This window comes from Leptinotarsa decemlineata, unplaced genomic scaffold, assembly GCF_025532065.1.
Source record: "Leptinotarsa decemlineata unplaced genomic scaffold, Ldec_3_MD MMD2_tig00026299_RagTag_RagTag, whole genome shotgun sequence".
In the NCBI taxonomy this organism is placed as follows: Eukaryota; Metazoa; Arthropoda; class Insecta; order Coleoptera; family Chrysomelidae; genus Leptinotarsa; species Leptinotarsa decemlineata.
In genome coordinates, this window is record NW_027412676.1 from 200423 (window position 1) to 227741 (window position 27319).

At 34.9% G+C, this 27319-nt stretch overlaps 1 protein-coding gene across 1 annotated transcript; it reads left to right on the forward strand.

Moving 5' to 3' along the window:
- Nucleotides 1–638: 638 nt before the first annotated feature.
- Nucleotides 639–26813, forward strand: LOC111510033 (uncharacterized). Its single transcript, XM_074180619.1, has 4 exons — nt 639–867; nt 13053–13247; nt 14952–15149; nt 26511–26813. Exons 1-4 carry the CDS (start codon nt 681–683, stop codon nt 26681–26683), a joined length of 753 nt encoding a protein of 250 aa, XP_074036720.1. The 5' UTR covers nt 639–680; the 3' UTR covers nt 26684–26813.
- Nucleotides 26814–27319: the final 506 nt, after the last annotated feature.

Genomic DNA, 27319 nt, shown 5'->3' on the forward strand with positions numbered 1-27319 from the left:
AAAGATTTATTTTCATGAATGAAATAAATAACAAATGAAATTGTTTTTCAGTATTCCTCAGATAACAGTTAAAAACATCCACAATTTATATATAATACACACAAAAATGCGTTGTTCGAAGTTGGTTCTAGAGCAAAAATATCTCGAAGTGTGTAAAATGGAAATCTTTTTGAAATGTTTCCTATATTAAAGTTAACTATTAATTTTGCACTCTACCAGTTTTTATTGAAATAATTTACTGAGTTTATTAATCTTATTGACTTTGTTAATGATAATCTCACCTTTCAAATAACATTCAAATGTTTCGAAGATGTGAAGTTGTTTTTATGGGACTTTTCATGAGAAGTGAAATCTATCAATTCATCAATGTTTTTTATGTTTTTGGGTTTCTTCTACTCTCTGAATGATAAACCGGGCATGAGAAAGAGAACTTCGTCATAAACTATAGTGCGATAAGAAACTAACAAAGGATCAAATTCAAAACGCTCATCATACTAGAATTAATAAATATCGAAAGACATATTTCAGTTTTCTCCAGCGAAACACATGTTAAACGAAAAAACGTAAATTGAACTACGCTACTGATTGATTTTTCTATGAATATTATTCAATTTTAATATAAAAGCTCAAGACGTTACACTTCCCCTGTCCAGTAAGTAGGCGTTGTTACTAACTCAAAAATGAAACGTTTAACCATTTCTGTCATTCTGGGGGTTTCGATTGTGACAGTCTTTACTGAGAAGTATACAACAAAATACGATAATATCAACGTTGATGAAATTTTGAAAAGTGATAGGCTGGTGAAAAATTATATAGATTGCCTTATGGAAAGAGGGCCTTGTACCGCAGATGCGAAAGAACTGAGAGGTAAGTCTTTTTATTAGTATCACTTCATGAGTTTTCGTTTTTTTATCGAGAGAATCAACACCTCTGTGAATTTGAAAGGTATTTTTCTATAATTTGAATAACACTATTGTTGATATGTTACACCCTGTCATCATATTTCCGGAATTTGTGAAAAAAATATCATTCAATTTCAAATTATATTGAATTGAAGTTTATATAATTGTACACATTTGTATGAATTTTATTCAAAGATAATATGCTTTTTTTTTTCAAGTTTATTGGCAAAATTTATAAGAAAATTTGTGAATAGTTACAAAAAAATTCTGACACTATTTACTGGTCATTTTGATGAGGCCCTCCATCCTCCCAGTACTGTTTTCTGTATGTGACTCTCATCTATTCGTTATTCGGAGTGTTAAAAATTCTGACAGTTATTCAGTTTTCTGGAGAGTCATTTTATGCTATCATAACAAACTCACTCCTTTTACAGACCAGGCAGCATGAAATAACGTTTATCCTAAAATGTTCCTTTTGGAGAGATCAATCCCGGGTTTCGGTGTCGCATAAATATGAAATAATCTGAATTACATTCACGTCTAGAATAACCGATGGACATTAACTGAAAAATAAACTCCGCTGCGCCTTGAATCCCTACCCATGAAGAAGTGAACGATGAACCACCCACACCACATAGCTTTAATGAGGTTTTTGTGTACGTGATAAAAGATTCGATATATTGAAACGTGTATGAAAGTATATAAAATAGTTATTGAGGAAATCAAATATGAAACATGACATATTGAAAATACACACATCGGAAAAGTCTAGGGATATTTTTAAAAATGGCAATAATTTTTAGATCGCTTTAGGAAAAAAAAGTTGACGGATGATTATTAAACGAATGTAACTTACAACAACATTTATTAAATGGTCAAAAATACTGAGTGTGCATATAAGCAAAACTAAAAAAAAATATGGCTCTTTTTTGGCACCCCGAAAAAAAATCATAATACAAAAAAAATTGGAATCAGTACAAAGTATGGCCTCCACGCTGGTTTATTACGGCCCTATATCTATCGTGCATCGACAAAATGAGATTGTCAATGTTTTGTTGAAGTACATTTGCCCATTCAGCGATTAAAAGCTCTCTCAATTGAAACGTTGTGTGAATGTTCCACATATGCGGAGTAATTCTTCGTTGAAGCATGTCCCACACATGCTCGATGGGGTTCAGGTCCGGTGATTGTGCTGCCAATGGCAATACATCAACTCCTTCGTTGGTGAGCCAGTCAGTTACTAGACGCGCGACATGTGGACGAGCATTATCGTGCATTAGGTGGAAGTTTTCACCAACAGCACCAGCAAACGGACGGACGATAGGTAGAAGAATGGTATCGAGGTACTGTTGAGCTGTGAGGGAGCGATTTGGAAAAACGAGATCGGTTCTGCCGCCGATCATGATTCCGCCCCATAGCATTACTGTACCAACTCTGTATGTGTGGACTTCCTGGACGTATCTCAAACGTTCATTATTTCCAGGTCGTCTCCACAGTCTTACTCGACGAGAATCTGGATGAAATCCAAATCTGGATTCGTCTGTAAACAAAACTGTGGCCCAATCATTTGCATCCCAGTTTTGATGTTCTTGACACCACTCTAATCTTCTACCGCGATATCCTCTCGACAAAGGTGGACATCTAAGTGGCTTTCTGTTGTGGAGATCTGCTTCATGCAGTCGATTTCTGACAGTATCACGACCAATGGTCACCTGGTGCGTCTGCTGCAACACGTTAACCAACTCAGGTGCTGTGATTGTCGGTTGTCTTCTTGCGGTTAAGACCAAAAATCGGTCTTGAACTGCAGTTGTAGCGCGTCCTCGCCCTGGATGTTGTTCGGCTGGGCTGCCAGTTTCACGGAAACGCCGCCACAATCGACTGATAACACTTTGGGAGACCCCCAAATGAAGAGCTACATCATTTTGTCGCATGCCACCTTGAAGAAGCCCTACAGCTCTATTCATCTCAGCCAATGGTAAGTGATGACGTTCCATGTTAAAGCACATAATTTCCAGTTTAATTGCTGAGCAAGAACTGCATAGAATGTACAAACTCGACACTTTCAGAGTGTACCAATTTAATCGAAATTAAACGACCTCATGCATTTATTTTTATGATATTTAGTATGTTATAAAAATATACCTAGACTTTTTCGATGTGTGTAATATAAGTTGGTGGGTTAGTATTAATAGGCAAGATGTAGTAGACTTAACCATCAGCCCACATTCTCTGAGCAACAAGATAGACCATTGATCTGTATCTACTGAACCTTCTTGTTCAGACCATAGACATATTCTTTTCAATATTGAAACAGGTCTAAGACCAGTAGTGGAATATCGTGACTCGAAATCTACTGATTGAAGTGGGTATAAAAACTCCCTTTGCATACGGATTCATTACTATTCACAGTTGTAATGATATGGATATAGTAGCGGAGCACTTTCGCGAAGCAGTGATCTCATCATATCATGAGAGCTTTCCACTGAGGATTAAAAGAGATAACCATAACTCTTCTTGGTGGAACAAAAACCTTCAAAAACAAAGAAAAGAAGTTCGATGATTATTCAATCGAGCTCAAAGAGTCAGATATCTGGGAAAATATTCTAACGTCATACAACAACGAAATTAGAAAGGCAAAATGGGAGTCTTGGAGGAAATTCTGTGAGAGTATTTACCTCGCAGCACAAGAATTCACAAGATTCTCTCTAGAGAGCCGACCTTTGAAATTGGGCCAATCAAACGAACTCTAGTAAAAGAACGTTAGAGCTTTTGATAGAAATCAGCTCTTCTTTAAAACGGACTGTAAATTCTCATATAATTGTATAGAGCTAGTCTGGCGTGGAACTATATACCACCCAGTTGGCTGGTAGCAAGGGTGGTATATATATACCTAAAATGGGTCGGAAAGACCCACACCCTGAATCGGTACGACCAATCAACCTCACATCCTTCCTGTGGAAATGACTTGAGAGGATACTGAACGGACACATCAGGAGGGTGGCATTATATGCATACCCCCTGAATAACCACCAGTATACTTATAAACTGGCAAATCGATAGATTTAGCATTAAACAACCTTGCAGAGAAAATCTTTCAATCCCATGACAACAAGAAGATTGCGGTTGCGTCGATATCGAAGGAGCATTTGAAAATGTACTACCTGAATTTATAGGATCGTCTCTGGCTAGGAAAGGTATAGAATCGACCAAAACTGGCTGGATCTATGCCATGCTGGTAAACAGAACTGCAACTACGACTCTTCAAGGTGAGGCCATTAGGTTCAGGGTCATCAGAGGCTGCCCTCAAGGTGGGATACTATTTCCCCTTCTGTGGTCGCTCCTGATGGATAGTCTGCTTGATGCCCTCGACAGAAGAAAAGTAGATTTACAAGCTCATACAGATGATCTTGTCATCTTGGCAAGGTTCACGTCGGGAAGGATGGCGTGTAATATCCTCCAAAGCACGATAGACGTTGTTCGCAGTTGGTGCCTGAGGGAGCAGATGTTTGTCAACTCCAGCAAAACTATGGTAATCCCCTTCACCAGGAGGAGAACATTGGACGAGGTCATTCCAATCGGAAAGGAGGTGAAATATCTTGGCAATGTCCTTGATGAAAAACTGGCCTGGAACGCTCACTTGAAAAAAGTTTTACACAAAGCCAGACTGTCCCTATGGACATCTCGAAGGATTTGTGGTAAAACTTGAAGTTTAGGTCCCAAACAAATCCATTGGATTTATGAGATGATTGTCAGACCAATGATGACACTTATGTTGCAATTGCCTGGTGGCCAAAGGCTTTACAGAAAACGGCCCAGGCGAAGCTCTCTGACTTACAGAGACAGGCTTGTGGCCATCAGTGGTGCTATTAGTACCACCTCGTCAGCGGCCATCGATATCTTTCTAGATCTACCTCCTCTCCACATTTTTCTGGAAAGACAGGCTAGATGAACTACACATAGACTTGTGCACATTGCCTACTCCACAAATCAATTGAATGCAGAGTGCAACAGTCTCTTGGTTGACACTGGAAGTCACAGCATCCTGGTAATGACCTCTGATTGTATGCCACCAACTGTCAACTACGAACTGCCTTATAAAGTACTGTTCTCGAGTAGTGAGGATTGCATCCTCCGGGAGAAGGAAATATTAAGAGCAGATAGTTGTTGGTTCACAGATGGATTAAAAACACCTTCCGGTTCTGGTGCAGGTGTTTTCAGTTGCAGACCCAGGACAGAGATATCAACCAACCTAGGAACCTATGCGACTGTATTTCAAGCGGAAATTTATGCTATTGAATTCGACAGAGCCGTATTCTCACCATCTGACCTGTAAGACCACTCCCCATATAAACTAATCGGCTTCGTTAAGAAGCTGGGTTCATTTGGTCGGGTGTGAATAGGTGTGAGCCACAATAAACCCTTGAGGGTTCCGGTGGAGGGTCGAATAGACCCACTCACTTTGAACCTAACCTAACCTAGTATTAATATTCTTCATTTCATTATCATCAACAAAAACCCAGTTCATCATCGTCGGAACTTTAACTCTGCCAATCACCAATACATTCTATCTATTTCTATTTTAATGTTCATTGGTACCAGCTAAGCGACTGACTGAATGACTGAACGTCCAAGCCAAACAAAAAACTCTGATGATAAAATACTTGTCCAATTTCCCTTATAATGGAAGTGAAGATTCCTAAACTGAAACGAAAAATAAGTTCACTGGAGATGCTCTCATATGAGATATATCTATTAGTGATGCCATTTCTATTAGTAAATTTTTGAATATCGTCATCCCAGATGACGATCATAGATACAAAATATCTAAGCTGTACTATAAGAAATCAAAAAAAAATTGGTTCTTTGGCATTTTGGAAATATTGTCTTCAGAGTGGCCTCGAAATAACGATATTTTGGGTTTCTAAAAACCTCTAAAAACCTCCTTATTTCTGCCGTTTCTGGCAGAAATAAGTATCACTTACCTTTTACCAGCTCCGATAATTATGGCTTTGAAGTCTTACAATTCAATAAAATTTAAAAGTTTTTTGAGTATAGTTAGACAAAGTAGAGTCTGTGCATCATTAAGATTGCAGTAAGTAATCCAAAACATTTATTTATTGTTAAAGGAACGTCCAAGTATACACACAGCGAGCATACGGCCGCTGAACAGGGCCGCAATCAGTACAAATGAATGTTATTAACCACAACTTGATATCGCCCGGAGAAGGGACTTCTGACTACAGGAGTACCCAAGAAGTAACCCCACCTCAGACTATCACACAAAATCAACGAAATCCATCATATTCTTCAGTCGTCAACACGCCACTGTTAACATTTCCCACAAAGTACCAGGCCATCGTTTTCAATGCAGTTGATGGGATCAAACTTGAAATATCTTATTTTCCTCAAGAATTTCGAACAATCGAATCTGTATATATTTGTCAAGCAGAGAAATCGTAGATGAATTCATTGATACACACAATGGAATAATTAATATTGATGATTTACAAGTGAAAGCCAGGAAACTAGTCACCCCCAGTCAGAGATTACTCCTATCCAATGTATGCCCTACTATCCCTCATGATATACTGGACAAAGAACTACGAAAATATGGAATCAACCCTATGTTCTGAGAATAGGCTCTTCAAAACCTGAGTTCAAACACATCCTTAGCTTTCGACGTTCCTTATATTTCTCCCAACCACAAAACCCTATACCAGACTCAATCCTCATCACCTTTGACGATAATACATATCGAATATTTCTGTCGCAAGACACACATACGTGCTTCAACTGCAGACAGTCTGGTGACATTGCAGCTAATTGTACTGTAAGCTCATTAGAAACGGAAGGTAATCAACAGCCTGAAATAACTGATAATACGGATCGTGTCCTAGACACAAACCAACCTGAACACGAAATCCAATCAACATCTACACAAATTGAATCAACAAAACAAATCAGTATATCGGACGTTGAAATAACTGAACAATCTAGTACATCATCCAAACGCACCATCTCTGAAGTGTAACTCCCCCACCCCAAACAGACAACTCAAAGGAAAACTTCACAAAGCCAGATAGGATACCAAAGAAGAGTAAAACAGATCTTCAAAATATCAACGAAATTTGCGAAATGATGCTTCCCACTAAAACGGAATTCGAGAAGAACTCAGCTGCTTTCACCTTCAACTTCGAACAGGTCACCGACTTCTTTGAAAATGTATATGGCTGTGCCGATCCTCTTAGTGTGGCAAAAACCTATACTAAAGATATCCCAAACCTCCTGACAATTTTGACAGCTCGTAAAATGAAATCTAGGTGTGCCAAACTGAAACAAAAAATATTGAAACAACTAGAATTAGAATCACTCAACCTAGAACTAGATGCAGATACCGATTCTTCACAAGAAACATTCTGATCTAAAATTCAACATTTTACAGTGGAATATTAATGGATTTTATATCCATTACGAAATGTTCACAAAAATTTTACATGAACAAAATCCCTCCATAAGTAATATTCAGGAAACACATTTTGAAGGGAAACATGCACATAAATTTCAAGACTACATATGCTTTCATAAAAATCGACCAGACCAACATATAGCAAGTGGAGGAGTAGCCATTTATGTAAACAGCAAACACGAACCACAAGCCATACCTTTAAATACCTGCTTAGAAGCTGTAGCAATATCCATATCATCACCAGAAAAATTACAAATATGCAATATATATATTCCACCAAATAAAGATATCAGCTCTAGCGATCTTAGGAATTTGATTAATCAAATCCCAACACCCAGAATAATACTAGGGGACTTTAATGCCCATAACCCCATATGGGAATCTACGGGACCTAATGCTAAGGGACGAATAGTAGAGAGTATCATAACAGAACTGAACCTGAATATTCTCAACGATGGAAATGACACAAGGTTCGACTCACATACAGGAAACTCCTCAGCCATAGATCTATCTCTGTGTGACCCATCCATATCGGTGGAATCTTCATGGGAGGTGTTACCTTTCTTATATGGAAGCGACCATTACCCCATTAAAATAAACATTGATGACAATAACGAAATATCTAAGAGTACACCTTTCCTGAAATGGAACCTGAAACACGCAAATTGGCAAACATACTCCGATACAATACAGAAAAGTATAAATGAACTGCAAACATTACACAACAATGCAAGCATAGATGAGACTGTTGAGAAATTCTCAAAAATGATCATCGAAGTAGCAGAAACATGCATAGGTAAAACAAAACTCTTAAGAAATCACAAACCCTCACCATGGTGGAACAAGGAGTGCGAAGAAGCAATGACATCATCTAAAAAGGCATTCAACAAGTTGAAAAGGCAAAAAACTACAGAAAATCTTCTAGACTTCAGACAAAAACGGGCCAGAATGCGATACGTAACAAAGCATAGCAGAAAGGAAGCGTGGAAAAAGTTCACTTCAGATATCAATAGGTCAACACCTATGAGCACTATGTGGAAAAAGGTAGGACAAATGTCTGGAATTAAACCACAAAAGAATATAAATGCTCTTGTACAAGATAATAAAACCTTCTCGTCTAATGAAGATATAGCAGAAATATTAGCGGAGAACTATGAACTGCACTCAAGTGATCTAAACTATACAGATACCTTTAGATCTCTAAAAATCGCCGAAGAAAGAATCCCAATTGACCATGGAGAAAATAAGGAATCCCCCCTGAACCTTCCCTTAACCATAGATGAACTCAATGAGTCTCTGAACTGCACTAAAAACACAAGTCCAGGCCCAGACAATATACTTTTGATTTCCATACGTAATCTACCAGAAAATGCAAAACTTTATCTACTAGAGATTTACAACTTCATATGGACTACAAACACGTTCCCACGCAATTGGTCTGAAGCAAACATCATTCCCATTTTGAAACCTCAGAAAGCAAAAACTGACCCAGAATCTTATCGACCAATTTCTCTCACGTGTGTTATGTGCAAAATCTTCAAAAAAATAATTAATAATAGACCTTCGTGGTATCTAGAAATGAATAATTTACTCATACCTGAACAGAGTGGATTTCGCAAAAATAGATCCACACTTGACAACCTAGTGGATGTAGAATCCTACATCCATGAAAGTTTTGCAAACGGGCAAGACTGTATAGCTGTCTTCTTCGATATATCGAAAGCATATGACACAGCCTGGCTATATTATCAGAACTCTACATAAATGGGATATTAAAGGAAATATGTTGATATTTATTGAAAATTTCCTCAAAAATCGATATTTCAGAGTACGCGTTAACGGTGTCAATTCATCTATGAAAACCCAGCCGAACGGATTACCACAAGGATCTGTTCTCAGCGTAACACTTTTTCTTGTAGCGATCAACCAAATACTAAACAACTGCAAACAACCAGTAAAAGCAAGACTCTACGCAGACGACCTTGTTATGTTTATGAAAGGTAAGAACACCCACTCGATGCAATACAACCTACAGTGAGCGCTAAACTCCATTAAAGATTGGTCGGACTCAGTGGGACTACAATTTTCTCCACAAAAAACCAAATGTTTGTTTTTTTTCCAAAAGGAAAACTGAGCATGAGCCAGAACTGAAACTTTATGCAAGCTCGCTGGAATATGTTGACAATCTAAAATTCTTAGGTATGACTTTTGACCGCAAATTAAATTGGAGAACACATATCAGAAATCTGAAATCATCCTGCCAAAACGGGCTCAACCTCATGAAAACGCTGGCAAACAAAAGTTGGGGAGCAGATTACATATGCCTGATGAGAATATATAAAGCACTGATACGATCCAAAATTGACTACGGGTGTATAGTTTATAATTCAGTTAAAAAATCAGTTTTGAGAGAACTTGATGTCATTCATAACACAGCAATCAGAATCGCCACCGGAGCATTCTGCTCCAGTCCCGTAACCAGCCTGCACTGAGAGACCGGTGAACCCTCATTATATTACAGAAGGCAATATTTTAGTCTCATTTATGCATCCACGATATCAACTAATGAAAAGAATCCTGTTTATCAAAATGTATTTTCTGACCGATTTAAAATGGTGTATAACCAGAAGAAAAATACAGATCTTCCATTCTATGAAAGACTGAATAGATACCTTCATACACTTCAATTCCAATTTCCAGACACCTACCCAAGTGAAACTATTACACCTCCGCCTTGGACAGTAAAGCTGCCAGATTGTAACAAATCATTAATTCGTTTCAATAAAACCGAAACAAACCAAACAGTCATCAAGAAAAACTTCCATCAAATAATGAGTCACTTTCAAGAATATAATCACATATACACAGATGCTTCAAAAACAGAAAATGGAACTGCCGCAGCTTTTACCACCGCGTCTGGATATAACTCATGCCACAAGCTCTCTAAGGCCTCCCCAGTTTTCCCGGGAGAACTAAGTGCCATCCTCAAAGCTTTAGAATATACAAGGTCCCACGACAATGGAAAAACAGTTATCATTACAGATTCCCTCAGCGCAATGACCGCATTATCTCAACTCTATCCCTCACATCCGATCCTCATCCTCATTAAAAAAGAACTCCATCATCTTCAACAATAGAATAAAACGACTCACTTCGTATGGGTACCATCACACATGGATAAAAAGGGAAACGAATTAGCAGATCGATTAGCTAGAGATGCAACGGATATTGACGAACTTCACACAATAACCGAACTGCCAAATCTGACCTCAAACAAATATTCAAAGAGATGATTATCAATGCGTGGCAAGCTGAATGGAACCTCTCCAAATCGAAATTGGCCGAAGTGAAAAAGACCGTACTCCCTCGAAAAGAAAACAACAAACCATAGTCACTAGACTACGCCTTGGACACACCCGCATCACACACTCCCACCTGATCGATAAAACCCAAGAACCAACCTGCGAAATATGCCACTGCCCCCTAACAGTGAAACATATTTTAATCGAGTGCGAAGCTTACGATCAACATCGAAAACTACATGGATTTCCTTCAACTCTTGCCGAACTTTTGAAGGAAGGTTGCAATCCATCCCAGCTTATAGATTATCTAACTGATATTGGTTTAGTCAATGAAATTTAGATTATATTAGATTAACTGTATCTATTATTTACATTTTTATATTTACTATGACATGTAATATGTCGTCTCTAATAACCTGAATGGTTGAAGGGACAATAAACAACTTAAATTAAAAAAATATATATTTACATATAGTATACTTGTGAAAATACGATAATTAACCATTCTCTTGTTACGTTCTGATTTAAATCCGAAGAAGTACAGATTTCCACCGGTACGGGTTTTGTGATATAGAAACTTATGATGTTTATGGTATTTTACCAATTATTTCAAAATTATAAAAAAAGGAAAGATAACATCCCAAAGCGAACGTCTTCCAGATAACGGTCATGATAACATAATTTATAAGTCGTTTCATAAAGACTCGAAATTATTGGTCTTCTTTACATTCTTAAAATTATATTTTGAAAATTTACTTAAAATGACATCATTCTGGAATACTATTAATATTCGATTTCAAATATTAACCAATTTTACTCTGTTATAATACGGAAATTAAATTTTATAATTTGAAATTTTTGTTGACGAAGAGGTATGGCTCAGATGGATTCTGCTCAGATGCTATCCACATCTTCTGGAGGTAAAAAAGGTCAGTTGCCGTCGACAACTTATAACATAAGGAATAAAATAGCAGAACAGATACCCTGTCCTTCTACACCAGAAGATATTAAAATAAGTCTAGCAAATTCATTTTTGTCAGTCCTAGGGACTGAAACCACAAAAAAATTAACCGTTATGAAGAAAAACAGAGTAAACAGAAAATTTGCTTAAAGCCTAACAGACAAAGATGTTTTAAAAAGTCTTCGTGGGAAGGAAGAATGAAAGCAATCTAAAAATAAGAAAAACCAGAAGCAACCATTGGCAAATAAAAAATAAAGGGAAGTCACAAGAATCATACGAACCTAGTTTCATTTCGTCAAAAAGTAGGTTAATTCATGATAATAACAGTGACAATCAACCGAAAGATTCGATCATTGCAGAAAAGGAACTAGTAGAGAATGAGATAATTGAAGAAGAAGGAGGAAATGGGGTAATTGAGGCTAAAACAAACAACAGTCAAAGAAGTACATTCAAAACATTGACATTCAAAACATTGAACTTGGGAATTGGGTGGTCGTTAAATATCCTGGGAGAAAAGATATCATTCATTACATAGGAAAGGTTGTAGAAGTAAAGGAAGGCGATATTAATGATATTAGATAAGATATTAAACTTATGACGTAAAAAGAGTTTGTATTTTGTATATCCTGATGTTGAGGACACAGAGCCGGTATTATTGAATGACGAACCGGCGATAAATAGAGAAATGCATTTTTTTTAAAGTTCCCACATTAGTGAAGTTACCAAAATTTATCAGTTTAGTATTGTTACCTTGCCAAAGTCACGTACCAAAATTTAGTTCGTATGTTTGTAAGATGCAATTCCTAGTTTGAGTTCCAGTTTTTAATAATAAGGTTCCTACATTATATTATTTTTGTGTTATTCGGAATAAAAATATGATTAGGCTGCTTCACCCAATAAATCTTTGGTTTTAAAAACAAAATATGAAAAAATTGTTCGTTTCTACCTAAAAAGGCCATAAAACAAATTTATGTGTGTCAATGTTGCTCAACGATTCCTTGATTCCTTTCTGCTTCTATTTATATGGGGTGTCAATGTTATACTATGTATGATGGGGTAACATTGACACCGTAAAAATTTTTAAAAACAATTTTTTTATGATAAAGTGAAAATCAGAACATTACGTACATCATTGCTCAGTATTACTATATACAGTATGCCTGTCTCAGGAAATTATTAGAGATTTAAAAAAAAACAGATCTAATAAAAAAGAAATTATGAAGAATTGTCAATGTTTGCCCCTTTTACTTCACACAATATAAGTTTTTATACATGCATTTTTGAATATAATACGAAAGCATTGCGTTTATGAAAAAAAAGTTTATCATTATGAAAGTCATGATTAAAAAAAATTTAACAAAGTTTTTCGAACTGAATTAATTTACAACGAATATTTTGTAAAGATTATATTCTTTTTCCAGATAATATCCCAGATGCTCTGAAGACTGAATGTTCAAAGTGTAGCGATAAACAAAAACGAATTACGAAAAAAGTAATAAAATTCCTTAGCAAAAACAAGAGGCCAATGTTTGATGAACTCACCGCCAAATATGACCCTGAAAATATTTATAAAACTAAGTACAAGAATGAGCTGGTTAAAGAAGGAATCACCCTGTAACCTCAGTTGATGGATGGAGTTAATGAAAACGATTGTGTTTTTGAAATATTTCTATATCTATGAAAAACTGAATATTTTAAAAAATATACAGTTCTAATGAAATATAAACATGCTTCAACATATCTCAGAGCAATGGTAAAAACTTTGTAACTGCTATTGAAAAAAATGAGAATAATAATAAATATATGTATTCTAATTTGAACTTCCTTCTTGTAGAAAATTCGTCTCAATACAACGATAAACTCAAATCTCTGTGAAGTATCAAGAAAATCCATAACATACTTACTAAAGTAATATTTTCTCAAATTTCGAACAGTTTCGTTACAAGTTTTCTTTTTGCGTAATTATTACATACATATTTCATACTCAATCCTATCGAGAATATACAATACAACCACTTTGTTCACTCATGTAGTCTTTATACTATTGAAGACTTGAATACTGTTGAAGATGTCAACAACTAACATCGAAAAATAAGCTGAGAAACTCTTAGGAAATGAAGGACGATCCATAATTCCGATCCTTAACTTATTACAAAGGGAAATACATTGACTGCTTAATGAGGTATGATTTCTGTCTATCTCTCTGCAGCTTTCTCTAGAACTAGATGATACCAGAGCTCACAAATTCCACATTCATGATCCAATATCAGATAGTGTTCGTTTTGGCCTATCTTAGTTTCATTCGGATGTGACAGAAAAATTGGATGAGTCATTGGAAATGTAGCAAGTGGGCAAGGGCGGTCCTGACCCCAAAAGGATAGTTGTTCACCTATTGTTCCTCTGAGTAGTTCGTTCTACTAATTCGGTCGACATCTCATTGCAACGGTGGTTCGAGTCTGACGTATGGACGTTCAATTGCCACTGTATCCATTATAGATATGCCCTACTGACTTAGAGTATTACTCGATAGGTCATTATTCGACGAATTTTTGTGTGGACCTGCTGCTGAACAAACAAGAACCATCTGCAAGGAAGTTTTTCGTGAAAAAATCTACACAAAAGTCCGTCGGATATATTTTGAAGTATATTGTATTAACCAAAGAAGTAGTTGTTTTCCGGCAGGCATTTTCAAGATTCTACTGTGTGGAAATTTCAGGAGAGGTGTTTACGTCGAATCTCGAACACACTGCTGTCTTGGTTGGATCTGTCCTGCACTGACGAGGAGTGACATTTCAAAATAAGTCTACAGGTGATCATTCGATTAATTGGCGTCTGCTATATTCTACTGTGCAAAGAAACGTTATCGTTATTTTCTCAGAATGACAAAGTTGCCTGATGGAGAGTACATCATACAGCGATTTATAACAAGCGAACACAAAAATGGTTCAGTGGATAGTTTGTAGTAAATAACATTAGGTACCAGGAATTGATTTATAAGTTAGCATTTTTAACGGCAACGTCATTGATATATCACACATAATCGGACTTTTCAAAATTTCAAAACGTTGTTCAACCGGTTTCAACGGTTTCTAATTTTCCTATGCTAGCACTCCTTCACATCATATAATTAACATATGCCGTCTATTTTATTAATCACATATATGAATGTATGTTTAGTTGAAAGAAATAGGTACTTTACATTCATCAATTCAATAAAATTATTGAAATGGACATGTACCAATTTCACGCTTCATGAACAACCCCATCTCAACGTTCATCCTAAAAAAAAATTATTCAGTTGAAGTGAGATTTCATCTAAGTAACTACCAAAATGAGTATATTCCTGATTATTCATATTTTTCTCTTAGCGTTGTATGTAAATGGTGATGAAAAGTACACAACTAAGTACGACAACATTGATTATGAAGAAATTTTACATAGCGAGAGATTATTGAAAAATTATGTGAATTGTCTGTTGGATAAGGGACCTTGCTCTCCTGATGGTAAAGAACTCAAAGGTAATTTTTCAATTTCATGAAAAAAACACCATATTGGTTATTTCTACCAATCTAATTTGAAAACAGACCTTGTTTTGTTTGAAAATTTCCATAACTGAGACAAAATTACAATTACTTACACACATATATTTTTTCAATTTGTTCTGTCATATCGATCATTTTAATGAGATCCCCCTGGGGCAACTTTTTCTTTCTACATTGAAGTAAACCAAAGCCACAGCAAAGGTTTTTAAAACCCTAAAAAATTAATTTCATTATACAGTGCATATATCCACAGTAAATTAAGATTTTGCTCTATAATCTTGAACCCAATATACGCAATAGATATCAATAGACCGAAAAAAATCCAAAACAAATTTTTACAAATTGGTATACAAAACCAATTCCCTTGTACAGGGAAATTAAAAAATTCTCCGACTAGCCGATAGAAGAACTCTCGGTGACGTATTATTTTCAACTAAGATTATTAAAAACCAAATTGACTAGTAAGAATTACTGTCACAATTACAATTCAATGTTCCACCAAGGAGCATTCGGAGAAAGGAATTTTTTGATTACACGATAAAAAGGACAAATATTGGTACAAACTCTACAATCTCAAAAAGAATTTAATATATGTATGTAAAAAATCGATGTAGATATATTTTCCAACAACTAATTATTACTGAAAAAATATCAAATCATCATATTTTTAACTATGATACAGCAACATTATGATTGAAACTCGTCGGTTTAGTTAAATTTCGAAAATTTTAATTTTAAGATATTTGTATGTACCTACATGTATCTTATATTCATACGTAAAATACGTGATATTTTTTTCTTTTTACAATTTTTTTTCTTATTTCAATAACATCATTTAATGTAATTCAGTATCACTCTATGTATATTTGTAATAATATCCATAAACACTATCAATTCACTGTATCTAAAATCAGTGGACACTATTTTTGAACTTGTCTGTATGTGTCCCCAAACTGCTAAATGAATAAATACCACAACCAAACGTTCAACTTTCAATCTCAACTTCCAATCATTCAAATTCAGTTGATCGATTTAGATATCGAACATTTTCAGCAGGATATCTTTACTTCAGTACAAAATGGTACTTCACTTGTCTTCACACTTTGGATATGTTCGTGCAATTTCTGTTAAACCGGATATGAGTCATCGACTACGTTGTAAGTTACACCTTTCTGATCGGTGCTAATATTTCTGTTTAGTCACATTATTCATATTTCCGACCGATTGTCTTTTGCAAGTTTGCCCTCGATGGTCACTTGATTGCAATTAGCTTCCATTACGTCCTTGTCAATTTTGCGACTATGAATAACAGTATTCAACATAAAGTTTTCAGTAAAGAAATTGTTCAATGTTGAATTAGTCAACTCTGAATAGAGTTTCAGTAAGTAACGGTGCAACTTTATTCAATGTCAACCAATTCCATCCTCACTCTCCCATAGTAGTTATGAAACCCAATCAGACAAACTACCCAGTTGAAAAGTACCATAATAACTATATTTTTACTGAGTGGTAAAATTTGTGCGGTATAGCAAGTTATCTTTGCATATTTTCACTAGTACTATTTGTAACATTTTAGTCCAGTTGATATTTTTTATTTCATCAAAGATCTGTTTGGTGTGATTCGTGAAATGGGAAATGTTTCACAATTGTGCTTGTCATTTTTATACGCTGAACCAACCATCTTGGTACCGTTCCAATATCAGTATACAGTGCGAATGTAAAAAGTCCCACCCTCTTAACTTCTGAACGAAACAAGATATCGAGGTTGGGCAAAACGAACTCGAAACGCATCATTTTCAGTATTTTCAATATCAGTGTTGCATCACTCGTCGTTGAGAGAGAGAGAGAAAGAGAGAGAGAGAGAGAGAGAGAGAGAGCTGTCAATGTTTTTCTCAAACAGAAAGTGCGGTCTTGTGACACTTTGATCGATCTCCACTCATTACTTTTTCATTTTTGCAAATCGTTTTAGCCTTCACTATAGCAAACAATTGATAAATATCCAAAAAAAACTATTTCAAACTCACTCCAGTTCATTTCGATGAATGTCTAAAATGTTCATCGTTAAATTCCTGACAATAATGAACTCTGTATCACTTCATAGGTTTATACATCCTGAGTTATCTCCAATGACTTGATATTAAAAATCGTAAAAAGCGTATTCATGTTGACTCAGTGTGCCTGTTGTGCTAATATCTGTACCTGGATTAGGTAAATTATCAATAACATTCGTCGAACCTTTTCTAACTGCCATCATGCCATTTGCTATTTTCTAACTTTTTAGAATGGAATTCCATATTCGGTTAAGGTTCACAGATGGAAAGTTCACTCAGCCCAGCGATAACCAATTACTTCATGGAACGTTTTGAAGAGAAAGCAATTGACACCATTGAATTAAAACCGAGCTTGTGGCTATGTTACGAAGATGACACCTGGAAACATGGAAGGGACGCTCTAAATCTTTTCTTAGACCACTTTGGCGCTCAACACCCCAGCATCAAGTTCACCATGGAGACCCAACAGGACCAACAGATAGCATTCCTATATGTACTCATCGAATGATGTGGTGCTAGACTAACCACATACACGGATAGATATCTACATGCACTATCAAACCACCATCCTAGTCAAAAAAGATATGAGTCATCTCTACTCTTATTGAACGGGCTCGAGGGATATATGAACCAGAGCATTTCGAGGAAGAACTGCAACGGCTCCAAGTAACCTTGGGATCCAATGGATATGATGTAACCAAGATCAACATTATCATGAAACTGAAGAGTTCCACGGCTCAAAACAAAGATGAGGCTCAGACGGTTGCACGTGCGTATCTACCATATATCGCTAGGGTCACGGGCAGAATTATGAAACTGTTGGGAAAACACAACATTAAAATGGTTTTCAAACCCATCAAGACGATTCAACAGAGTCCCAAGTCAGCTAAATATAAGAGGGGCCCACTACCGTGAACATGTGGGAAGGTATACATCAGACCCACCAAAAAATCCATGGAAAAAAGGCTGAAGGAGCATGAAAGAAACTACAGACTAGGCCAAATCGATAAGTTGACTATGGCGCACTCAGTGAAGGAAACCACAGGATTCTATTTAAAAATACGAAACTCATTGCCCTCAACCAGGGATACTATAGCCGCTGGTACGGGACGCAATAGAGATCCACAAATACGCGGATGATTTCAACAGAAAAGGGGAAGCGGTGAACTTCAACCGAAAATATAATTCCATTCTGAGAAGTTCAAGAACAGCAAACAGCATGACGCCGGGTAGAAAAGAGTTGAAAATGTTATTGTCAATTAACCTAATCCAGGTACATATTTTAGCACACCAAGCACTCTGAGTCAACATGAACACGCTTCACGCAGCCGTACAAGTATTGGCACACCAAACTAATTGAGTCAACATGAACAAGCTCTACACAATTTACCTAATTCAGGTAATGGTATCAGCACACTCAACAGAGTCAACATGAATACGCCTTACGCAGCCGTAATATACAGTCATAGGAGATTACTCAGTATATATGTATTAACCTCTGAAGAAGCTAGCCACTCGTGCCGGCGGAACGTCAGGAAGAAATTACAAAAATCGATGGCCGTCAATCACAAGAAATGGTTATACTGAAAAATTGCCCGCGAAAACCTCAACCATTCTGTCAATGAGGAACTCTGATCAAAAATTCTCTTCCTTTATCATGAATCGTTCCCAAGATAATGGAGTGATTCAAAAGACCGCCTGATTTGGCACCCTTAGATTTTTTGTAGAGATTTGTGAAATCTGAACCATATGCCACTATTATAAAACAACAACAATAATAAAAAATTATATACGTCCTAACATACTTATTTCAGAAACATTATATAATGAAGAAAATAGATTTGCAAACAAATTTCAGATTTGTCAGGATGTTATTGAGCATTTTGAATACTTGAGATAAACTGGAGTGAGGTTTTGATAATTTTTTCCTTAATATTGAGATATTTATCATTTGTTTACATATTCTTGGAACAAATTTAAAACGGATTATTTCTCATTTTTACGATTTTTACAAAATGTTTAGCCTATCAAACTGAGTATTACAAGACCTTCATGGCAACACTCTATTGTGTTTCTCATCAAAAAGAACTCAAATGTATACCTTTCAATTTAGATTTGTGGCTACCTTAATATATTGTTCCGTTCAAAAGTTAAAAGGAAGGAGGACTTTTTATATCGGCACCACCGAAGCGAGTATAGCTCCGTGTTGGATAATTTCAGATTTCTAGAATATTATTTAATATTTGAATTGAGGGGGGTATATTTTCAGGAGAAACAAATTTTTTGAAAAGAAAGGTTCTGGCTTTATATTTCTCCATCTTTATACAAACAAATGTAGACATCTTCAAAAGAAGCGTTTCGCAGAAAGAGTGGCGAATGTTTTATTGCTATTGGGAATTTTTATTCGAAATATGCATACTTTTTCTGTTATTGTTGTCCAAACATTGAAATTTTCATCTAAGATTCGACGAAGGATTATCATAACAACTACTTCTTCGCCCCAATAATTTCACTCACTTGTAGAATGTTTTTTTGAACCAACTTCTCGATGATTTTAGTTTATTTCATTTCGTTTAGGTCATTAAACTTTATTATTTCTAAAAAAAATACGTCTATAGGTATGTATTATATAAAAACAGACTTTTCAAAATTCGAAGGTAGACAAGTTAGATGGAATACTTCGCAAGATAGATTAAAATATAGAATGTCACAAAGTCTGTAACATGAAAATTTGTTTTCATCAATTTACTGTCCAACTTGTGTGATATTCAAATCACTCAATTCAAAAGTTCATTCAGAACAGTTTCACAAATCATTTTCATCGAATTGTTCTGTTTATCGTTCATAACTTCCATCGATGGAGTTCAAATTGGAACATTTATTCTCGATTTCTGAAAACAGGACCAACAATCGTTATGTTTCAGAAAATGTATCATTCATTTATGGAAATTATAAAATACATGTACTTACATAATTTCATGTATTCATTTTTCATGATAATCTTGGCTTTCTTTTCATCTATGGTTGGTGTAGCCTGAAACAAATTGAAGTGTTGTCGAAAAAATTATTTTCTGGTGAAATTTTCAGGTTTACTAGTTAAAAAAAAGGTTTCCAGAACACTTCATCTACTCACCAATAATTCATGCTGTAATTCAGCATGAAATAATCCTTTTGATTTGATCTTGTATTTGGTCAAATGGATGTACGTATGGCAAACAATAATTGTGAGGCATTATCGAAATCTGTGATTCGTTGAAACAGGAAAGAATGCTCAATGAATACTCCATATGAAGTGAATTTAAGGTATTTTAGTAGTTTTTGATCGACGAATTTCGTCAACGTGTATGTCATGGCGCCAAGGACGAGATTGCGTTGATAGTTCTAATCAGAAAAATGTTGGGGTTCAAGAGCGAAAGTGAAGTATTTCATTTCACTTACAACTTTTTGTGTTTCTCGTTATTTGTAGTGGAAGCCTTTACTTCAGAGTATTGATCACTTTCTGTAGATCTTTCTGTAGATTGTACAAATTGTACAATTAAACAATTCCATAATAGTAGGCACTGAATTCTCAGAAATATGATTGCATTCAAACGAAAACCTCGTTGTCCAGATTGTGGGTCCATATATTTTATCGTTATTTTTCCTCATTTATTCAGTATAATTTCTGTATGCCACTGCAAGAGACAGATCATCAGATCAAGGCATAAACGTCAGTCATTTCTGAAAATGTAGTCCTATTATTTTGCAATTATAGAATGATAACTGAGTAACTTTAATTCAACCATTATCACTTCAAAGACTTCCTCAAGGACAGGATATACATAACATCACCAAAAAGCAGAAATATTTCGATATGTAGTCATTCACATACATGAAAGACAACACTTGTTAACACCTGATAACATTCAGCAATAATGGAATCATGTGAGGAAAAATTTTCAGTTTTTTCTCTCGCCAAATTTGATTGCCATTCCAAAATTTACTTATATTTTAGAGTTCAATCTTATATCGAATAATCTCTTTTCAAATGAATTTGATATGAAACTGCTCTTCAAATATATGGATTGCCGTTAGCAACTTATTACCTTTTTCGAAATTCATTGTGAGCCGTGGAACAGCAATCATCAACATTAAAATAATCAAGTGAAGGGGTTATAGGTCCTGATAGAAAGTCATTATAAATATACTTTTTTTGCAGAGAGAAAAAGTACCGCTGTTGATCATATCATATGATAATATCGTGAATCTGAGAAAAAAGTTAATGTGAATAAATATTATATCAGCCTCGAACTGCTTTTTAAAACGTCTCTCTGTTCACTTCACATTTAGAAATCAGTTTCAGATATTATGACCAACAAATAACTAGAAGGAAGCTAGTGAAGTTGTACTAAATCTGTTTTTGACTTAGAAGTATTACAAATTGTAGTTTGGGTTTATATGATAATAAAATATAATTACCACTCATTATATGTTATGTTAATTGTATTTAATTATAATCGTGATCAAGAAAATAGGTTGTTGGGGTCAAGGTATATTATTTTGCTTATGAAACCTTATGTGTGTTCACCCAATGTGTATACCTAGTATCAGTCTGAATGCCAGTGAACTGCATGTATTTTAACAAACATACATACTGACCATATGAGGAGCATTCACGCATAAGTAAACAATTCCATTTGAAATATATCTGCATAAAATGATAATTTTTGCTGTAGCCACAATTATCGAAAAATTTGGATTTTCATTCTTGTTAATTTTTTTTAAATATCAGAAAATATGCTACAATCTTAATTCTATCTTTGCTAAAATATTAAAGGAGTTTTTTGATATAGTGATATGGATTTGTTTACTTTTGTTTCAAATGTTAGGATTTGTACCGTTTTGCTTGACCAGCCTGTTAGAATTGTGCTCTTTTGATTGACATATAATAAAAGTCGTTTTAAGCAGAAAAATATTTTTTAAATCACCCAAGAAAAACATTGCAAATAAACAAAAACTTGTATTTCTACTTGGGAAAATGCCATGAACATTAGAGTCGAAGCACAGGATCTTCTTCACATAAACAGTCACAACATCTTTCCACTTCTACATCTTCAACGTTATCTTCTTCTATCATCTGTGTAGCATTTCCAATTATATTGCCATCAATGATACTTTTATACCAAACTAGTTCAGGATCATTAAATTCCGCCTTCAGAAGACTTTCAACATTAGCGACTCTTTCAGGTGGTAAGTTGCGTACTAAAGGTAGCTGTTCCAATTCATAATTTTTTGAAGAACGTCCTCGCTTGCCGTGATTTTGGAATATCTCAGTGGAGAATTCAAATCTGTAATTAATTAGACCACGACACTTAACAACAATATTTTTCTTTTCAGTCATTAAACTTAGGTGAATTTTTTTCATTACACTAAAGCCTGGAAGTTTTTTATAAATCTCTTCCAGCCCTTTGATGTCATAAAGTATCCAATCGACACCCAATACCCTTGTTTTCCCTATTTCTTTATACAGTGCGTGGTACTGCTCTTTATTTTCATTACTGGCCTCTTTTCGCAACATTTTTTTTGCCATACCGAATACTATATTCAATGGTAGGAAACTGTGGCCCCTGACAGGAAATATGAGAGTAATAGATTTTATATTTTTTGTATTTTGTTGTAGCCAAAATAATTGTATATGAATTATATGGGCATTTTTATTTTGACCGCCGCAGCCGTCATAAAATAAACGCAACTCTACTATATCTCCCTCAATTTCAACGTTTTCTAAAGAATGAAGTAGTGCTGAACCAACTTCTGTGCAGCCCCTGCCGGCCTGGTCCTCTGTCCATGTATAGAAAACGGGATTCCTCCCATTATTTTCGACAATATAGAATGGGTAGTATTCAATTTGTCTCAAATAGAATGCTTCACCTACATCACTTTTTGGCAGAAAAACAGTTTGCACCACTAAAATATGTTCAGATAACCTGCGTTAACCGCTATTTACACTGTTAAACACAAGATAGCACACTATGTAAATTATTAGGCAGTTCTAAAATACTTCTAGATTAGTTCACTTTTGCATGGTTCATAACAGCGCCTTCGTATTTTATGCAAGAATTTGTTGCTTTCTGAGAGAAAATCTGCTGAAATTGACGCAAATGGTTTACGGATTTGTTGCTCTTTGGTTGACATTCCTGATTTCACCTCACCATTATACAAGGATTTATGTACTTTTGGTTGAATTAGGGCGTGGGATTTCATAGAGATGATCGAGGTCTACATGATGCAATATTTATTTCATTTTGTGGTCAAAATGGATTTTTTTTCATTTGCGTGGATGCTCCTCATATGACGGAGACTTACTAAGTCCGGCGGCAGTCCATGTCAAAATCAAAAGTATGCATTTGCAATGTTATATGTATGTTTGTCACACACATAACATGACCACTCGCACCTACAGTTATGCATCTATAAGTTGTAGTTGTCAATATTCTGTAGAAATTCCACGAACGCTCTCCACATCGATGTCATTACGATGTCATTACGATGTCATCGATGTCATTACGATGTCATCGATGACATAAGCAGATCAAGCTTATTCCGTGACATTCAAAATCGTAATTCATGAATGAAGTGTGTGTATTTTCTATAATGTTATCCAATTTGGTACTGAAGAGCCTTATAGGGCAAGTGTCTTAAGGCGAAACATCGGTGTATACCAGTGAGGGTGACAGTGTTCCATGTGAGTACAATTTATTACCATTCATTCAAAGTAGAACTCATGTGAATGATATCTGATTCTTATTCCACAACAAATGTTTGATATGCAAACTGAGTAGAGATAAGTATCTTCTGTATAATTCAGTGTTCATATAGAAGTATTTGTTTCGAAAGAATTTTTTTCTTTCGTGTAATTCAATGTTTATATGAAAGTAGCTGTTTCAGGAGGACTTTCTTTCAGTTTGTGTCTGAAAGTTACTTCTTTGCATGATCTACACATCCATGTAAAGAGTTACTTATTTTCAAATTGATTACTTCCTTTCTTTCTTTGGAAGATTCTCTCATCCCTTTTTTTGTATCAGATGGAGTAGTAGAAAGCCAAAAACTTTCTTTCCCAAAAATTAATCACTCCTAAAAATATAACCCCTTCAATTCAAATAAGTTTTCTTCTTTCATTATTATCTGTGAAAAAGTATTATGATGTTCACTCAAACCAATGGTCTTTGTGTCACGTTGTTTCGGGGATACGTTCAGAAGTAGGGTCAAATGAAATGATAATTACTTATAATTTGACGTAAAAACTATAATTCAATATTGATAATATATAGTTGTTTTCATCAATGTTACTTTCAGAATCATTTGCATCAATAGATTTTCGTCGGCCACTCCATCGACTTCTGAAAAAATCAAATTCAAATTAGTAAATGAACATATTTGAAATAAAATCAATATATCAAAATTGTATCAACTGAAAGAACGATCGAATCTCTTTTGAAACACGAAAGTTGATATTCTTCAAACCATTTGAATATAAATGTACCTTCTTGTTTAATCCTACCATATTCAAGACGATTCAATGTAGTAGAATCTTTATGGGATGCATTTTCCAAACACTGGAAATGTAATGAGCTCTCAAAAATTGTTGTAACAGTTCACTTCTGCAAGGTGGTATAGAACTTGCATCAAAGTTCTTCACTTTTCTCGTAAAAGTATAATTTACATCCATAACTTAATAACCGTTGATGAGAAGCTGGTACCTAGCATCATTTATATCCATAGATTTCAAGCCATTATACATTTGACATGTAAATTTTTGGATGACGTCGAACAGATCCTGTAAATTCTTTTTGGTAAAATTAGTATCACCCTTAGTAGCAAACGCTTTTTGGAATACAGCAATTTTTTTCTAACATCGAGAAAGGTATTTTTTCCTTTATTGAGCAAAAAAGCGGAATTGTATTCTCATCCCACAAAAACGTGAAAGCCAATTGAACTCTCAGTTAACAATTCACCAACCTTTTGATAGATGTTGGTAACATCAATAAACCGTTCATAATTTTCTATCCTATCAGCATCCAAACATGAGAAGCAAATTTTTATTGATTCATATTATCAAACATAATAATCAATATATCAGAGCCCCATGTTACTTTATCAGACAAATTTTCTTCAAATTTACTTTGTCTTTAATTGATGGTTTCAAATTGGTCAAAAATAAAGTGGATGATTTGTGATGACTAGCAGGAAATTTTTGGAAATACCACGAAATGTTTCAGGCAATTCAATCTTCGAATGTAAAATGAAAAAGCCGTCTATAAAAAATACATCGGACTAATGTGGTGGATCACGATAGGTTATAGCATCTAGACATTCATCAGTTTAATAAATCCCAGCATCTAAACGACATAGAGTGAGAGGTACCTACTGGGATTTGACATAATTTCATGGACATCGATTTTATGGTCCACCAAAATTCCCAACATGAATTCAAAAAATTCTCACTATATCTTCCTTTCTTAATTCTGTCCTCCTACTTTGACAATTTTCCTACATTTTTTTTGTTTTGTCAAAACGATTGGAATCTACTGTACATTCAGATACGAAGTTTTCTCATAAATTATTACCTGATTTGCTGCTTTTTCAGACATTATATTGAAAAATTTATTTCTTGGAAAATCAGGACTGGACGAATTTATTTATCTATTGATCAAATGACTTTATAAATTGGTTATAAGTTGTTCAGAGCTTTTTTTGCTATTATGTGAATCTGCTGACGTGAATTACGATAATCGAGAAGATATCATGGCTCCTGCCGGGAAATGTCTTCCTACCTGTAATGAATGTCTGCTATCGAGAATGTAGGCTTCAAATACTCTGATAAATAATATATTTGAATTTGTCTGCCATTATATTTTTTTGTTTTGTAATAGTACGAAATATTGAAATTTCAAAATGACAGACTTTTTTGTGAACTTCGGTAAACTTTGAGGTAAAAAAAATATCAAGGCTTACATGGAAATACTTGAAGCACAACTCTTATATAGTTATAAAATTGCTCATCCGTGATTGTCCCCAAAAATTGTGAGTTACGTATCTGTTCAACTGTGATTGGTTGGAACTGTTCAAAGTTGTGAGTAATGGGTTATTTTGTCTAGTTATCTAATCAGAAACGGCCAAATACTCAACGCTTTTTCAAAAAGTTATAGACGAAATATCATTTGAATTAGTCATTGAGTGAATATCATTCAAATTTTCTACAGTAAGTGTATAACAATCACTAACTCGTTATATTTTCTTTTCATAGGTGTTCTAAATGATGCAATCAAAACAGATTGTGCTAAATGTAGTGATCGTCAGAAAGAAATATCAAAGAAGATCATTCGTTTCCTAATTGACAACCATAGAGATTGGTGGATCCAAATATGTGATAAATATGACCCAGATCACATTATCGGTCAGAAATATGAGGAGGAATGAAGAAAATATCATCTAGTCATAATTTTAGAAAATAACGAAACTTTAATGTATAGTTTGGAACCTGCATAAATGTATTCTCAGCAAAGTAATCTTGTTACTTTTACTTTCAATATAAAAAAACCGAAATGTACTTCAAGATATTGTTCCTGTAAGCTTTCTTCTGGATGGAGAAAGATAGGGGAGACTTGGATAATACCTAGCCGCTAAGGACTTGGACCAATAATTAGGACAATGTTTGATATCGTAGAATCAAAAATGATGGAATTAGTAGGAAATCAATTTAGGTACTCATACCGTATGACAAAGAATCCACAGTTTAAAGAGAAAGTGATTATTGCAAAATTACAAAAAAGTGAAAGGTGCGATAATGTCAAACTAGTCGGATAATATCATACCTAGGTTTGATAAAATCGTGCCCACATTGAATACGTACAAATTGATAAGTAACTGTGATAATGAAAAAACAAATACAATTTTAAGTTTTCAAGTTACAATTTTAAGTTTTCAAACAATGAGATCCAAATTCTTTTTATCTCTAGAAATATAATCTTTATGTTAAGTATTACCCTTAAATTCCTAATGACAAAAAAGTGGATAACTTTTTGCATATATGATTTTTTTATCAACTAGAAGTCT

Bases quoted from the DNA above. Each gene is read 5' to 3' on its own strand.
- LOC111510033 (XM_074180619.1), top strand. From the start codon at position 681: ATGAAACGTTTAACCATTTCTGTCATTCTGGGGGTTTCGATTGTGACA. The intron at 13,248-14,951 runs AACCTCAGTTGA...ATTTCATCTAAG, and splicing joins TAAAGAAGGAATCACCCTGT to TAACTACCAAAATGAGTATA. The intron at 15,150-26,510 runs GTAATTTTTCAA...TTCTTTTCATAG, and splicing joins TGATGGTAAAGAACTCAAAG to GTGTTCTAAATGATGCAATC.